The sequence below is a fragment of the Entelurus aequoreus genome, linkage group LG18 (assembly GCF_033978785.1).
Source record: "Entelurus aequoreus isolate RoL-2023_Sb linkage group LG18, RoL_Eaeq_v1.1, whole genome shotgun sequence".
NCBI classification, from domain to species: domain Eukaryota; kingdom Metazoa; phylum Chordata; class Actinopteri; order Syngnathiformes; family Syngnathidae; genus Entelurus; species Entelurus aequoreus.
In genome coordinates, this window is record NC_084748.1 from 13,868,249 (window position 1) to 13,887,275 (window position 19,027).

General features: G+C 38.8%; 1 protein-coding gene across 3 annotated transcripts in view; it reads right to left on the minus strand.

Annotated features, from left to right (window-relative positions):
• Positions 1-19,027, minus strand: part of LOC133633832 (noelin-2-like) — a 62,651-nt gene that overhangs the window by 31,524 nt on the left and 12,100 nt on the right. For all 3 annotated transcript variants that reach the window (XM_062026565.1, XM_062026566.1, XM_062026564.1), the window contains 2 exons: positions 11,016-11,165; positions 3,506-3,661 (listed from right to left, as the gene is read on the minus strand). In XM_062026565.1, coding sequence (XP_061882549.1) covers positions 3,506-3,661; positions 11,016-11,165 — 306 coding nt within the window. The remainder of the gene's footprint in view (positions 1-3,505; positions 3,662-11,015; positions 11,166-19,027) is intronic.

The window sequence follows — 19,027 nt, forward strand, 5'->3', positions numbered from 1 at the left end:
TCGCTACCACCACAGCTTTTTCCTAGCTGCTTAGAGCCTTTTAGCACAGGACATTAAGATGGGAAGGAGATACTTTTCAGGCCACACCTCATAGACTTAACGTGCGATCGATACAAGTGTGCAATATAACCTAAAACATAAAACAAACCAAAAAAACAATACAGTGGTAGTATACAATATGGAAAATGTGTGCAATAACCCCAAGTGCTCGTAAGAGACAAGTGCAATGAGAAAACATATTTACTTTTTTATTTCATTGTAAAGTGTTCCCCTCATTATTGTTCTTTATTTATTGTATTTGCTTGTATTACTGACACAGTGGATAACTTCTGTACAGTTTAGCTGAATTTATTTACCATATCAATATTTTTTTTTCTTACTTCAACCTCTATTTTTCGAGTGTCCCCCCCACCAATTTTTTTTTCTACCATTCCTTCTTTTTCTAAAAATGCCATACTATTTTCTAACTCTTGCTTTTGTAGAAGGTGACTTAGGGAGAAACGCACAAGAATTCCAATGTACCTGTACTGTCCTGCACCTCTACAAATGGCAATAAACATCTATTCTGTAGGGGGACGGCGTGGCGTAGTTGGGAGAGTGGCCGTGCCAGTAACCTGAGGGTTCCTGGTTCGATCCCCACCTTCTACCAACCTAGTCACGTTCGTTGTGTCCTTGAGCAAGACACTTCACCCTTGCTCCTGATGGCTCGTGGTTAGCGCCTTGCATGGCAGCTCCCGCCATCAGTGTGTGAATGTGTGTGTGAATGGGTGAATGTGGAAATACTGTCAAAGCGCTTTGAGTACCTTGAAGGTAGAAAAGCGCTATACAAGTATAACCCATTTACCATTTATTTACCATAACATTTGGACTAAAGAACAACCATTACATGTTATGTAGACCACAAGGAAGTGTTATAATGTAGAAAAAATAATATGATTGTGAAGTTTGTGAAGCCCTTTAGTACACTTTTGTTTGATTGATTACTTCAAGCAAACAACACATACATCAAAGGCCTACTGAAATGAATTTTTTTTATTTAAACGGGGATAGCAGATCCATTAAATGTGTCATACTTGATCATTTCGCGATATTGCCATATTTTTGCTGAAAGGATTTAGTAGAGAACAACAACGATAAAGGTCGCAACTTTTGGTCGCTGATAAAAAAAGCCTTGCCTATACCGGAAGTAGCGTGACGTCACCAGAGGAAGGACTCCTCACATTTTCCCATTGTTTACACCAGCAGCGAGAGAGATTTGGACCGAGAAAGCGACGATTACCCCATTAATTTGAGCCAGGATGAAAGATTTGTGGATGAGGAAAGTGAGAGTGAAGGACTACAGTGCAATGCAGGACGTATCTTTTTTCGCTCTGACCGTAACTTAGGTACAAGGGTTCATTGGATTCCACACTTTCTCCTTTTTCTATTGTGGATCACGGATTTGTATTTTAAACCACCTCGGATACTATATCCTCTTGAAAATGAGAGTCGAGAACGCGAAATGGACATTCACAGTGACTTTTATTTCCACGCTCTTTAGCTACTGAGCTAACGTGATAGCATCGGGCTCAAATGCAGATAGAAACAAAATAAATAAATCCCTGACTGGAAGGATAGACAGAAGATCAACAATACTATTAAACCATGGACATGTAACTACACGGTTAATAATTCCCAGCTTGGCAAAGCTTAACAATGCTGTTGCTAACGACGCTATTGAAGCTAACTTAGCAACGGGACCTCACAGAGCTATGATAAAAACATTAGCGCTCCACCTACGCCAGCCCTCATCTGCTCATCAACACCCGTGCTCACCTGCGTTCCAGCGATCGACGGAAGGACGAAGGACTTCACCCGATCATCCGTGCGGTCGGCGGCTAGCGTCGGCTAGCGCGTCTGCTATCCAAGTCAAAGTCCTCCTGGTTGTGTTGCTACAGCCAGCCGCTAATACACCGATCCCACCTACAACTTTCTTCTTTGCAGTCTTCATGGTTCATTAAACAAATTGCAAAAGATTCACCAACACAGATGTCCAGAATACTGTGGAATTTTTAGATGAAAACAGAGCTTTTTTGTATTGGATTCAATGGGGTACCAATACTTCCTGTTCAACGATTGACGTCACGCGCATACGTCATCATATATAGATGTTTTCAACCGGAAGTTTAGCGGGAAATTTAAAATTGCACTTTATAAGTTAACCCGGCCGTATTGGCATGTGTTGCAATGTTAAGATTTCATCATTGATATATAAACTATCAGACTGCGTGGTCGGTAGTAGTGGCTTTCAGTAGGCCTTTAATTTAGTAGTCTGTAAAATTACTACAGTTTTTTTTTGTATCAGTTTACCTCTAAGCTTGAGATGAATTGACATACAAACAACTCATACAGATTGCGTTCAGTCCGCCTGCACCTCCGATTTCCAATCAGCAAAAAAAGTGATTGTTGACACCCCCGTCTCTCTTTAATTGCCACAAACTAGGAAAAAGAAGGCGAACAAGAAAAATGGCATGTGACATACACATTTTCTGAATTATGAATGTTTTACTTGCTAATTCCCGCCTGTGGCTAACCTTTTCAAATTCCTTCCGCACATCCGTCTTCCCGCAGAGAACCCCTCCCTCTCACCCTCTCCCCACGTGGCTAAAAATAGAAGGTGGTTATTGATTATTTAAGTTATTGAACATAAATATTCACCAGCTCTGCTTCTCAGTGTGGGTAATGACGGCGTGGCCACCTTGCACACACACACGTAATGCATCAGCGCCATAATTACTACTTGGTGCTGACGAGTGTTTATTTGTGAGTCAATTTGCAGAAGGATGAAGATGGCGATGCCGTATCCTTTAATAGAACGAGCGACGTGAGCCAGCGGCTGGCAAAGCCTGAGAAAAGAAAGGCTTTCAGCGGGAACAATGTGTAATTGAGGTACAGAACGCCGAGTGTGAGCGCTCCCATGCAGGTCGGTTCTGCTTACACGCGACTTTTCTTCCTCGGTTTCATGGTTCTCCCCTCGGACTTGAGCTTGCAGCTGGAATGCAGAATCCCCGCTGAGTTTAAACCTCTTAAATTAATACGCTCGACACACACACACACACATTTGGACTTTATATGTCGGTAAAAGGCAAGAATTATCCGCGAGTGCAAAAGAGCCAGCTCTAAAAAGTGCTGCTTTTTGGCGGGTTTCATAACTCAACATTAATAATAGAATTTCACATTCATCCCCAACTGATTCTTGCTTGTTTAATTTATTTTCCTTCCATCCAGAGCTCAATGGTCTACTTAGTGCAGTGATGCAGGCTCCAGCAGGCCGCCAGCTTCCAGTCGCCTCGGTCCACCCCCCCCCCCCCCCCCCCCCCCCCCCCGCAAATTCGTCACGTGTCTGAGAGCGGGCGGCACACGTCCGCTTGGCATGCGTGAAATCAATGTTTTCACACCAAGGCTCGTATCCCCCCGACAGCAGATGTCTCACGCTGTGTAAGTGTGTGTGTGTGCCTGTGTGTACCTGCAGACCCTTGGATGTCAGTGTGCGGGGGCTGCCCACATACGTGTGCAACCGTCCATCCACCCCCCTCAGGAGTGGCTCAGACTCTCGGAAGTGCTGTAAGTCTCTGGAAGTCCGCAGGTGGACTCCCTCCATGGACTGACTCACGTTCTGGACCTGCAAGACCAACATATTTCATCATTATCATCCTCATGACGTTACTTTCTGTCCATTTTCTACTGCGCTTAAAGGGGAACTGCACTTTTTTGGGGGGGAACTTTGCTTATCATTCATAATTCGAGATGTCCGATAATATCGGCTGATAAATGCTTTAAAATGTAATATCGGAAATGATCGGTATCGGTTTCAAAAAGTAAAATGTATGACTTTTTAAAACGCCGCTGTGTACACGGACGTAGGGAGAAGTACAGAGCGCCAATAAACCTTAAAGGCACTGCCTTTGCGTGCCGGCCCAGTCACATAATATCTATGGCTTTTCACACACACAAGTGAATGCAAGGCATACTTGGTCAACAGCCATACAGGTCACACTGAGGGTAGCCGTATAAACAACTTTAACACTGTTACAAATATGCGCCACACCAAACAAGAATGACAAACACATTTCGGGAGAACATCCGCACCGTAACACAACATAAACACAACAGAACAAATACCCAGAACCCTTTGCAGCACTAACTCTTCCGGGGCGCTACAATATACACCCCCCGCTACCTCCTACCTCCCCACCTCAACCCCGCCCACCTCAACCTCCTCATGTCCAAATTCCAAGCTGCTGTTTTGATGCATGTTAAAAAAAATAATGCACTTTGTGACTTCAATAATAAATATGGCAGTGCCATGTTGGCATTTATTTTCCATAACTTGAGTTGATTTATTTTGGAAAACCTTGTTACATTGTTTAATGCATCCAGCGGGGCATCACAACAAAATTAGGCATAATAATGTGTTAATTCCACGACTGTATATATCGGTATCGGTTGATATCGGAATCTGTAATTAAGAGTTGGACAATATCGGAATATCGGATATCTGCAAAAAAGCCATTATCGGACATCTCTATTCATAATCCCTATTCATGTTTTTTTCTTTTTTTACGCATTCTAAGTCGTGGCGAACAATGTAGCTAATGGGAGTACACTACAACAATAATCCATTTGCATCTCATGACCTGAATATTAACCAAGTATTAGCGATATTGTTGTTACGTGCACTAACGCAAACAAACTACTTTTAGCGGTGCCGTGATCGCAAAGCGCTCACTAGCTTATGCTGCTATATTGACATATTGAGCCACTGAGCTGCTGTGTCGCCTCTGAGTTGGTGAAAGTTAGTTCTAGTTTATAAATCATGCCTATTAAGTGGATAGTGGAAGGATGTAGACATAAATCGAGAAGTTGGTCAACTTTGACATTGAACTCAAACCCGGAGACACGAAAAGACGCTTGTTTGCGGCACCTTTTTTTTTTTTTTTTCCTGTGTGAGGATTATTACTAATTCTTCATCTTAACGGGAAGGTATAAACATCCCAGTGAGAGCAGACATTGTACATTCCTCCCATTAAAAGCCGCTAGTCTCATTTTAAATTGTGAAGATCGCTGTCCGCGGGTATATCTCGAATTTATTAAAGTATGTCCACGCTGCCTCCGCTCCAGACAACTCCGTTTATATAGCTTGGTTAATGTGTATGTTAGTGTGTTATGGTGGTCATTTTTCCTATGGTCTATGAACACACTGCATCGGCGGAGAATGAACAAATGTATTGTGAGTCTAGAATTGAAGCACGGAGGCAGACGTGTGTGCATGGAGAAAATACTTGTTGGAATTGGGACCGTTGTTATCATAAAATTGGCAATAAAAGTTAAAAAGAAAGTCAGACTTTGTTTGTTTTTTTCAGGACGCTACAATACATTATATTACTTTATTTAGTTAGGTGTGGCGGCTAACATGAAGCCCGTACGTTAAGGAGAAACACCTTAATGTAGTTAAACCGGATGTAGAGTGTAGCGCTTTTATTTTGAAGCCGGAAAAGTGTGTTATTGGTTTGAGAAAGTGTCTTGACTGTTTGCAATAAAAAAGTCTCCTTTCGACATCCTGCCGATGAGCTTTTATGTCATCTTACTTACTAAATCAGTCACTGTAACAATCTAAATGTTATGTTATCACTGCACCTTAACCGTAATCTGAACACGGAAGTGAAGCACCACCCACCTCTAGAACGACACGTGCAGCAGGCGTTTGCTGCAGGGATGTAGTCTCTTCTCACGGCAAAAAAAAGGTCCTTTTATGTCGGGAGAACAAATTGCTATGGCTTTGAACTTGATATTTCCATAAGGTATACTTTATTTTGTCCATTTCTGCTCACTTCTGGCTCAAGTGAACTGCAGCCAAGTTCCTCCAGCTACAGCAGGAGGGTCAAAAAGGACGTGTTCGCGTTAATGGGCCGTTAAAAAAATTAGTGTTGTTATTGAAATTTATAGTTAAGGCATTATTATCACGTTAACTTTGAAAGCCCATATATACTTACAGCGTGTACAGTAGAGAAAACGGAGATGGATGTTTTTTAGAGCGCTTAATAGGCGGAATAGAGCGACTCACACTGGCTCCTTTGTTAGCTGACTTTTGCTGGCGTTTGTTTACGAATTAGAATGCATTAAAAAAAAGAAAAACGTGTTCTTATCCTACACAAGGATTGTGAATGATAATGATAAATTATAAATGGGTTATACTTGTATAGCGCTTTTCTACCTTCAAGAGGCAAAATTTCCAAAAAAAAGTACAGTTTCCCTTTAACCTCTTCTGGATCTTAAGAGAAGCTGCTGGAGCCTATCCCAGCTGACTCAAAGCGAGAAGCGGAGTCACCAAGGACGCTCTCATGATGACAAACGTTCACATTTAGGCACAATTGACTCCTCCTTGAAGCCAACGTTCAGGTACATGTTGAGCTCCACTCCAAAGACACGTTAAACACACGTAAACAAATGTGTTTTTTGTCCACTTCAAAGACAATTTGACAACAAAGTCTTACGATGTTTTACTAAAAGGAAAATGTTTACTCTAAGGACCACTGTCATTAAGCACTATGCCAACATACAAAATAACACTCCCACACACTTACTCCTGGAAAACACATGCTGGGGACCAGTGTGAAAAACAAACACGCACACACACACACACACACACACACACACACACACACACACACATGCGCGCGCGCACACACACACACACGCGCGCAGCAGGCTCTGGGAGTTCATTGTAATTCATAAATACAGAAGTCTCCCGTCAACGGGAACGGCGCGAAGAGGGATTTATTATTGTTTGTGTGCCTTTTCCTGCTGTTTATGTGTGAAGATGCGACTGGGGCGCTTAATAATTCAACATGGCTGTCATAAATCACTCTTGTGCCGCGTCTCAGATGGAAAACTCCAGTCAGTACACTTCAATAACTGCGGCGAGTACGCTGCGTGTTTGCTTCCTGAAGTGGAGCGAATTCCCAAGCCTGGCATTGTGCACAATCCCAACACTTTTTCATATTTACATATTTTTTTATTTTGGTGACTTGCAACCACTCGACAGTAGGAATGCGTCAATATAAAAAGTTCTTATTGTGGTTATCATTACTACACAATAGAGATGTCCGATAATATCGGACTGCCGATATTATCGCCCGATAAATGCTTTAAAATGTAATATCGGAAATTATCGGTATAGGTTTCAAAAAGTAAAATGTATGACTTATTAAAACGCCGCTGTGTACACGGACGTAGGGAGAAGTACAGAGCGCCAATAAACCTTAAAGGCACTGCCTTTGCTTGCCGGCCCAGTCACATAATATCTACAGCTTTTCACAAACACAAGTGAATGCAAGGCATACTTGGTCAACAGCCATACAGGTCACACTGAGGGTGACCGTATAAACAACTTTAACACTGTTACAAATATGCGCCACACTGTGAACCCACACCAAACAAGAATGACAAACACAACATAAACACAACAGAACAAATACCCAGCACTAACTCTTCCGGGACGCTACAACATACCGTATTTTTCGAACTACAAGTCACAGTTTTTTTCATAGTTTGGCCGGGGGTGCGACTTATACTCAGGAGTGACTTATGTGTGAAATTATTAACACATTACCGAAGAATATCAAATAATATTATTTAGCGCATTCACGTAAGAGACTAGACGTATAAGATTTCATGGGATTTAGCGATTAGGAGTGACAGATTGTTTGGTAAACGTATAGCATGTTCTATATGTTATAGTCATTTGAATGACTCTTACCATAATATGTTACGTTAACATACCAGGCACGTTCTCAGTTGGTTATTTGTGCCTCATATAACGTACACTTATTCAGCCTGTTGTTCAATATTCTTTATTTATTTTAAATTGCCTTTCAAATGTCTATTCTTGGTGTTGGATTTTATCAAATACATTTCCCCAAAAAATGCGATTTATACTCCAGTGCGACTTATATATGCTTTTTTCCTTCTTTATTATGCATTTCCGGCCGATGCGACTTATACTGCAGAGCGACTTATACTCCGATCCACTATGGACTGGACTCTCACTATTATGTTAGATCCACTATGGACTGGACTCTCACTATTATGTTAGATCCACTATGGACTGGACACTCACTATTATGTTAGATCCACTATGGACTGGACTCTCACTATTATGTTAGATCCACTATGGACTGGACTCTCACTATTATGTTAGATCCACTATGGACTGGACTCTCACTATTATGTTAGATCCACTATGGACTGGACTCTCACTATTATGTTAGATCCACTATGGACTGGACTCTCACTATTATGTTAGATCCACTATGGACTGGACTCTCACTTCTATGTTAGATCCACTATGGACTGGACACTCACTATTATGTTAGATCCACTATGGACTGGACACTCACTATTATGTTAGATCCACTATGGACTGGACTCTCACTATTATGTTAGATCCACTATGGACTGGACTCTCACTATTATGTTAGATCCACTATGGACTGGACTCTCACTATTATGTTAGATCCACTATGGACTGGACTCTCACTATTATGTTAGATCCACTATGGACGGGACTCTCATTATTATGTTAGATCCAATATGGACTGGACTCTCACTATTATGTTAGATCCACTATGGACTGGACTCTCACTATTATGTTAGATCCACTATGGACTGGACTCTCACTATTATGTTAGATCCACTATGGACTGGACACTCACTATTATGTTAGATCCACTATGGACTGGACTCTCACTATTATGTTAGATCCACTATGGACTGGACTCTCACTATTATGTTAGATCCACTATGGACTGGACTCTCACTATTATGTTAGATCCACTATGGACTGGACTCTCACTATTATGTTAGATCCACTATGGACTGGACTCTCACTATTATGTTAGATCCAATATGGACTGGACTCTCACTATTATGTTAGATCCACTATGGACTGGACTCTCACTATTATGTTAGATCCACTATGGACTGGACTCTCACTATTATGTTAGATCCACTATGGACTGGACACTCACTATTATGTTAGATCCACTATGGACTGGACTCTCACTATTATGTTAGATCCACTATGGACTGGACTCTCACTATTATGTTAGATCCACTATGGACTGGACTCTCACTATTATGTTAGATCCACTATGGACTGGACTCTCACTATTATGTTAGATCCACTATGGACTGGACTCTCACTATTATGTTAGATCCACTATGGACTGGACTCTCACTATTATGTTAGATCCACTATGGACTGGACTCTCACTATTATGTTAGATCCACTATGGACTGGACTCTCACTATTATGTTAGATCCACTATGGACTGGACTCTCACTTCTATGTTAGATCCACTATGGACTGGACACTCACTATTATGTTAGATCCACTATGGACTGGACACTCACTATTATGTTAGATCCACTATGGACTGGACTCTCACTATTATGTTAGATCCACTATGGACTGGACTCACACTATTATGTTAGATCCACTATGGACTGGACTCTCACTATTATGTTAGATCCACTATGGACTGGACTCTCACTATTATGTTAGATCCACTATGGACTGGACTCTCACTATTATGTTAGATCCACTATGGACTGGACACTCACTATTATGTTAGATCCACTAAGGACTGGACTCTCACTATTATGTTAGATCCACTATGGACTGGACTCTCACTATTATGTTAGATCCACTATGGACTGGACTCTCACTATTATGTTAGATCCACTATGGACTGGACTCTCACTATTATGTTAGATCCACTATGGACTGGACACTCACTATTATGTTAGATCCACTATGGACTGGACTCTCACTATTATGTTAGATCCACTATGGACTGGACTCTCACTATTATGTTAGATCCACTATGGACTGGACTCTCACTATTATGTTAGATCCACTATGGACTGGACTCTCACTATTATGTTAGATCCACTATGGACTGGACTCTCACTATTATGTTAGATCCAATATGGACTGGACTCTCACTATTATGTTAGATCCACTATGGACTGGACTCTCACTATTATGTTAGATCCACTATGGACTGGACTCTCACTATTATGTTAGATCCACTATGGACTGGACTCTCACTATTATGTTGGATCCACTATGGACTGGACTCTCACTATTATGTTGGATCCACTATGGACTGGACTCTCACTATTATGTTAGATCCACTATGGACTGGACTCTCACTATTATGTTGGATCCACTATGGACTGGACTCTCACTATTATGTTAGATCCACTATGGACTGGACTCTCACTATTATGTTAGATCCACTATGGACTGGACTCTCACTATTATGTTAGATCCACTATGGACTGGACTCTCACTATTATGTTAGATCCACTATGGACTGGACTCTCACTATTATGTTAGATCCACTAAGGACTGGACTCTCACTATTATGTTAGATCCACTATGGACTGGACTCTCACTATTATGTTAGATCCACTATGGACTGGACTCTCACTATTATGTTAGATCCACTATGGACTGGACTCTCACTATTATGTTAGATCCACTATGGACTGGACTCTCACTATTATGTTAGATCCACTATGGACTGGACTCTCACTATTATGTTAGATCCACTATGGACTGGACTCTCACTATTATGTTAGATCCACTAAGGACTGGACTCTCACAATATTATGCTAGATCCACTCGATGTCCATTGCACCGGTCACCCTGCGGTCCTCTCCAAGGTTTCTCATTGTCCCATTGGGTAGAGTTTTTCCTTGCCCTGATGTGGTATCTGAACCGAGGATGTCGTTGTGGCTTTTGCAGCCCTTTGAGACACTCGTGATTTAGGGCTACATAAATAAACATTGATTGATAATACTGTATCCTCTCTTTCTCTTTCGGACTTATCAGGTCGGCAGTGCGTTTCTTCACTCACACTGCGGCAAAAACTACGCCAAAACGACTGGACATTAGGCACACTCACCTGTTCGGTCAGCAGGTGTAGTTGCCGACCGCGAGGGTCTCGTTTGCAGATGTTTCGCGCGGGGGCGACCACCGCGCACACGCACCTGCCGTCCGGGTCGGAAGCGGTGCTGTAGACCTGCCACACCTCCTCTGAGCCCGGGTACAAACCCTGCAAACACACACTTTTCTCTCAATTGGGCACAATACAAGGAGGCGGGAAAACAATCATTACACAATGTTTCTTATCACGTGCTGGGAGTTTGCTAGAAACGCCTAATTGTGCTCCTGCTTAAATCATCGCACTCATACATACACTGGGAATCTCTTGCAGCTAAAATAAGCTCTCCCTCGAGTCTCTTAGTGGGACGTTTGGCCAGGACGCGTCTGTCGTCCTTACGTCCAACTGGAGCCAATGTTGCGTTAAAAAAAAAAGCTTCCACTTCATTGTGGAATCTATCTGGATTATTTTTGTCCATTGTTCTTATTCTTCCACACCAAACTCCTCCATGCATGCATTTACGGAACTTGCTCCCAAACGGGTCTCCATCAAAGAGTTCCCAACAAAGTAAAACTAACACACATCTTGCTGAGGGTTCTACCAGATATTTTTTCAAAATGATATTATGTAAAAATTCTCACAAATGCTCGTGTAGCTCATTTGATGCGAGATAACCAGACTTTGCAGCGCACGCTGACCGAGATAAGCAACATAGTTCAAAAAAAGGCCAGCGATCCTAGACTGATATTAGTTGGTAAAAAAATATATATAATTATACATCAGTGGTTCTTAACCTGGGTTCGATGGAACCCTAGGGGTTCGGTGAGTCGGCCTCAGGGGTTCGGCGGAGGTCAAAACACACCCGACTCATCGTGTAAATAAAAACTTCTCCCTATCGGCGTATTACGGATACGGCAACAGCAGAAGTCAGACTTATTTGCAGGTTGGTAATTTGTTGTGAGTTTATGCACTGTGTTGGTTTTGTTCTTTGAAGAAGGTGATGTTCATGCACGGTTCATTTTGTGCACCAGTAAAAAAACATGGTAACACTTTAGTATGGGGAACATATTCACCATTATTTAGTTGCTTATTAACATGCAAATTAGTAACATATTGGCTCTTAACTGGTCATTACTAAGTACTTATTAATGCCTTATTCGGCACGGCCTCATTATAACCCTTACCCTCTAACCCTGGCCCTAACCCTAACCAAATAACTCTAAATTAAGTCTTTGTTACTTAGAATATGTTCCCCTAGTGTCCAAAAAACTCGAAATTAAGTCTTTGTTACTTAGAATATGTTCCCCATACTAAAGTGTTACCAAAAACATATAACTTTGTGTTGAATTTGAAAAAAAAAACAACATTTTATTTTTCACTAAAGAAGGGTTCGGTGAATGCGCATATGAAACTGGTGGGGTTCGGTACCTCCAACAAGGTTAAGAACCACTGTTATACAGTATATAACTGATGTCTTACGTTGTTATGATATCTTAAGTTGTTTTTTATTTTAAAATAAAATTGAGAAAACCAATTTTCCATGGGTGCACAAAAAAAATCGATTCATATCCGGACTGCAATTGTTATGCATCCTGATTCTAAATCGATTCATCATTTTCAAAAATTGTTTGAAGAAAAAAAATTAGTATAAATCAAAAATTTGAAATATGTTTTTAGGCCATTCTTATTCATCCCGATTCTAAATTGATTCATAATTTTCAAAAATCGATTAAAAAATAAACATATATATACATATATACAGTATATATACAGTATATATATACATATATACAGTATATATACAGTATATATATATATATATATATATATATATATATATGTATATATATATATATATATATATATATTAGGGCTGCAACAACTAATCGATTACATCGATTAAAATCGATTATTAAAATAGTTGCCGATTAATTTAGTCATCGATTCGTTGGATCTATGCTATGCGCAGAGTTTGTTTTTTTAACTAAACCTTTATTTATAAACTGCAACATGTAGAAACAGCTGAGAAACAATAATCAAAATAAGTATGGTGCCAGTATGCTGTTTTTTTTCAATAAAATACTGGATAGGATAGAAACGTAGGTTGTCTCTTTTATCCGATTATTAATCGATTAATCGAAGTAATAATCGACAGATTAATCGATTATCAAATGAATCGTTAGTTGCAGCCCTTTATATATATATATATATATATATATATATATATATATATATATATATATATATATATATATATATATATATATATATATATATGTATATATACATATAAATACATATATATATATGTGTATATACATATACTGTATATAGCTCCAGCTCGTGGTGCCCAAGACCAGACTTAAATCCAGGGGAGACAGGGCCTTAGCTCTGGAACACTCTGCCCCGCCATGTTCAAACTGCTCCCACAGTGGAGTGTTTTAAGTCTCGTCTTAAGACCCACTTTTATTCTTTGGATTTTAACACTACGTGAGTTGTGTGGTCCTCTGTCCTCCTCTGTGTTTTTTTTTTATAAATTTAGATTTCTATTTACTGTTTTGATTGGTTTTTCCCTTTAAAATCGTTTTTAATCATATTTATTTTTATATTGGTTTTATATTTATTTATTTTTTGTTTTTATTCAGTCATTGGTGGAGCTAAGGATAATATTTGAATATTGTTTTTAATATTGTTGTGCAGCACTTTGGAAACATTTTTGTTGTTTATATGTGCTATATAAATAAGGTGGATTGGATTGGATATATATATATACACGTATATATACATAAATATATGTATATATACATATATACACACAGGCACACACACACACACATATATATATATATATATATATATATATATATATATATATATATATATATATATATATATATATATATATATATATATATATATATACTACCGTTCAAAAGCTTGGGGTCACCCAAACAATTTTGTGGAATAGCCCTAATTTCTAAGAACAAGAATAGACTGTCGAGTCTCAGATGAAAGTTCTCTTTTTCTGGCCATTTTGAACGTTTAATTGACCCCACAAATGTGATGCTCCAGAAACTCAATCTGCTCAAAGGAAGGTCAGTTTTGTAGCTTCCATAACGAGCTAAACTGTTTTCAGATGTGTGAACATGATTGCACAAGGGTTTTCTAATCATCAATTAGCCTTCTGAGCCAATGAGCAAACACATTGTACCATTAGAACACTGGAGTGATAGTTGCTGGAAATGGGCCTCTATACACCTATGTAGATATTGCACCAAAAACCAGACATTTGCAGCTAGAATAGTCATTTACCACATTAGCAATGTATAGAGTGTATTTCTTTAAAGTTAAGACTAGTTTAAAGTTATCTTCATTGAAAATAAGGACATTTCAATGTGACCCCAAACTTTTGAACGGTAGTGTATATATATATATATATATATATATATATATGCTTTTTTTTTAAAGCACGCCACAAATACATTAGCCTTTTTCCGCCTCAAACAAAAAGGCTAGAACAGATCAACAAAATAAGGTTGGAAGGTTGGGACGATCAAACTTGAATACTTAAGAGCAGGAGAGTCCTAACTGAAAAGTGCTAAAAGCATGCAAAGGCACTTTTTGTTTATTTATTCGTTTATTTTTAAATGATAAAAACAGACATTATATATATTTAAAGACAAAACTTTTTGTCAGCCTTGTGTTATAGCTAGCTATTGTATTATATTAGGACAGTACCTATATGTATAAAAAAGTAATATATGTATATATACAGTATATATATATATATATATATATATATATATATATAAATGTATATATACGTATATATATGCATAGATATATACATACATATATATATATATATATATATATATATATATATATATATATATACACACATATATATGTATATATATATAAATATATATATATACACACATTTATATACTCATACATTCATATATATATACATATATACATATATTGGGAATTGATTTTTTTGTGCATCCCTAATATTTAGAATAAATAAATAATCGGTTTTAAAACAAGGAGGTGAAATTGGATCATTCCTGCCAAATGATTTCTCATGACAAAACTAATGTGCCGCGACCCCAGTGGGTCGAAATCCCCGGTGTATACAACCCCTGGCAAAAATGATGGAATCAGCAGTCTTGGAGGATGTTCATTCACTTGTTTCATTTTGTAGAAAAAAAGCAGATGAATAACATGACACAAAACTATAATAATTTGAAATGGCAACTTTCTGTCTTTCAGGAACACCGAAATAAATTATGAAAATAAATTGTGGTATTCAGTACCATTTTAACTTTTAGATTCAGCAGAGTGAAAAAAATATGGTATCATTAAAAACAAACAAACAAACAAACAAACTCTACAACCCACCACTAGTACTTTATTGCACTACCTCTGGCTTTTAGAACAGTTTGACGTCTCTGAGGTACGGACTTAACGAGTGACAAACAGAACTCTTCATCAACCTTCCTCCAACGTTCTCTGATTGCTGTTGTCAGACCAGCTTTGCATGTTGGAGTCCTGTCTTGGACCATTGTCTTCTATTTCCACCACAGATTTTACATTGGATTGACATCTTTCTTCACTGGAGGTTTTTACACTATTTGTTCTGTGGCAAAATACATTATCATGTAGAAGAATGATGTGCACGTTTTCTTCAGGCAGTCGTCTTCATAAATCTCAATGGAGCCAAAACCAAAGAAAAGTTCCAGCATCATCACCTTGTCCAAAGCAGATTCACCATTCATCACTGAATATGACTTTCATCCAGTCATCCATAGTCCACTGTTGCTTTTCCTAAGCCCATTGGAACCTTTATGTTTAGATGTTAGTGATAGCTTTCCTTAAGCTTTTTTTGTATCTAAATCCTGTTTCCTTTCAGCGCTTTCTTACAGTTCGCTGACTTTCCGGCCAGTTCTTCTTCTTTTTTCTGTTTTCAAGACATATTGTTTGAAGTTTTCTGAGATGTTCCTTGGTCTACCAGTATGCGAGCCTGTTACAACCTTCCCAAGTTGTTAGAACTTGCTCCACGTTACACACACAGCTGACTGAAAACGATCAACATCTTTTGCAACATTTTACCTTCTTGACGAAGTATGGTAATCATCTCCTTTGTTTCAATCAACATCTCTCGTGTTGCAGCCATGATTCATGTCAATCCACCTGCTGCCACAGCTCTCCAAGGTGAGAACATTCCTTTTTAACTGCAGATTTAATCTGATGCAGGTGTTAGCTTCGGAAATTAAAATTTACAAGGCGAGTCCTCAGAATTTAGTGATTCCAAAACGTTTTCACGCCGCTTGATCTAAAAATTAATCTGTTACTGACTACAACAATTTATTTTCTTGGTTCCTTTTAGTGTTTCCAGAAGCCAGAAAGTTGCCATTTCAAATGATTATAGTTGTGTTATCTGCTTTTGTCAACAAAATTAAACAAGTGAATGAACATCCTCCAAGACTGCTGATTCTAACACTTTTTCCAGAGGTAGTATTAAAAAAAAAGTCCCACTAAAATTCTTGGGGATCCAAAAATGCCCCACTCATAAAAGTGTTGAAAATAATCATAGATTTTCTTTTACTTTTAACATTGAAGTCTCGAGATCAACTTCAGATCTATCGGTTGATTATAAGTAGAGATGCCGATAAATGCTTTAAAATGTAATATCGGAAATTATCGGTATCATTTTTTTATTATCGGTATCGTTTTTATTTTATTTTTTATTTATTTATTTTTTATTAAATCAACATAAAAAACACAAGATACACTTACAATTAGTGCACCAACCCAAAAAACCTCCCTCCTCCATTTACACTCATTCACACAAAAGGGTTGTTTCTTTCTGTTATTAATATTCTGGTTCCTACATTATATATCAATATATATCAATACAGTCTGCAAGGGATACAGTCTGTAAGCACACATGATTGTGCGTGCTGCTGCTCCACTAATAATACTAACCTTTAACAGTTAATTTTACTCATTTTCATTAATTACTAGTTTCTATGTAACTGTTTTTATATTGTTTTGCTTTCTTTTTTATTCAAGAAAATGTTTTTAATTTATTTATCTTATTTTATTTTATTAATATTTTAAAAAAGGACCTTATCTTCACCAGACCTGGTTGTCCAAATTAGGCATAATAATGTGTTAATTCCACAACTGTATATATCAGTATTGGTTGATATCGGTATCGGTTGATATCGGTATCTGTAATTAAAGAGTTGGACAATATCGGAATATCGGATATCGGCAAAAAGCCATTATCGGACATCCCTAATTATAAGTTTTTAATATTTGTATGTATAATTTATTTAATTTATGCCCTTTTTTGAAAGAAAACTTTTGTTTTTTATATTGCGAACGCACAAAATGTGCAATATTTACCCCCCCCCCCCAAAAAAAAATTTTAAAACGTTATGGTGGAATATTTGATGTGAGGTAATTGAAGCTGTTGAGGGGGGCGTGGCCTGCGGGCCTGCCACGGAAAGGGGTGTGCAAGGACCGGCCTCGAAGACAGCAACAGGTGAGTGGATTGCCCAGGTGGGCCTTGTTATCTAATCACCTGTCGCCTTTATTAGCAGCAGCCGGACCGAGACACGGGGTTGGAGTTGGCGTGCAAGCCAGAGAGAGAGAAAGACACACGAACCGAAAATATATTGCTGGAAAGGAATCCCTGGATGAAAATAAAAGACTGTTACCTCAGACTGCCGGGCTCACAAGGAGAATCTTTGTGTCAATTTATTTTAATTATTATTATTATTTTTTTAACAATGACAGGTTATAAAAAAAAAAATCCCACTAAGATTCTTAGAGATCCAAAAGGGTCCCACTCATCACAGTGTTAAAAACAAGTCACAAATACACAGTGATGGGCAAGCTACTTGGAAAATGTAGTAAGCTAAGCTACAAGTTACGCACGATTAAATGTAGCTATGCTACAGGGGAAGCTATCCCCAGAAAATTGTAGAAAGCTACACTACAAGTTAGACGGCAAAAGTAGCTTGCTACATCAAAGGTACATTTAACAGCATTTCTATTTATGGTCCCACATGTATGATACCAATAAGGGTCCATTACTATTAACTATCTGTCATTTAGCTGGGGACACCCTACAACTACATCTAGGGGTCCCCGCACCCCACTGTAGGTATTTATTTAGTTTGCCTTTTCTTTGGCCCACCCCTATAATGTTATTCACTTTCTCTCCCTACAGTAAAAAAAACCGCATCTATCTATATCTTCACAAAAAAAACAATGGCTTGTGTGTTGTGTGGGAACAGTTGGTAATGGTTATGAGCAGTAAAACTTTTCATGAACTCAACTCAACCTAATGTTTGTTCCTAAATTTGTGTTCCATGTCTTCGATGAAGAGAACGGTTATAATTTTGGTTTACACAGTAAACAACTCAAAACTAAGGTTTTGGCCCTTTTTTTTCTCTAAACGCATACATTTGTCTAAATATGGCCAAGGACACGCATTATTGTGGGTTTCCTGCCAACGTCTTCATCACTAAAGGGAAAATCTAATCTGCGGGAGAGAATTCCTCTGCCATTTTTGAGTATGTTTTTGTTTTGAGTGGTCACCTCGAAACGTCCCCCTGTCTCTGAGTCCCTCGTCGCCATGTGATGATGACCCACCCGCCTTATCTTGTCTCTGATCGGGATGTCTGTAATGTTTCGCCCTAACCTTAGCCCATTGTGACTCATCATACGAACGCCAACCAATCATCATGGATTTTCTCCGTAAGTATGTACCGTATTTCCTTGAATTGGCGCCGGGAATATAGTATTCGCCTGCCTAGAATTACAGCCGGGTCAAACTCGTTTCGCAAAATAATTAGCGCATGCTTGGCACTTCCGCCGGGTCAAATATGAGTCATTAAATGACTCCCGCCTCCAGGTGGTAGAGGGCGCTAGTGATCCTTCTTGCGACTACCAGTACTGCAGGAGACAGGTACTGCAGAAGAAGACAACAAGCAGCAAGCATGCAGCAATTG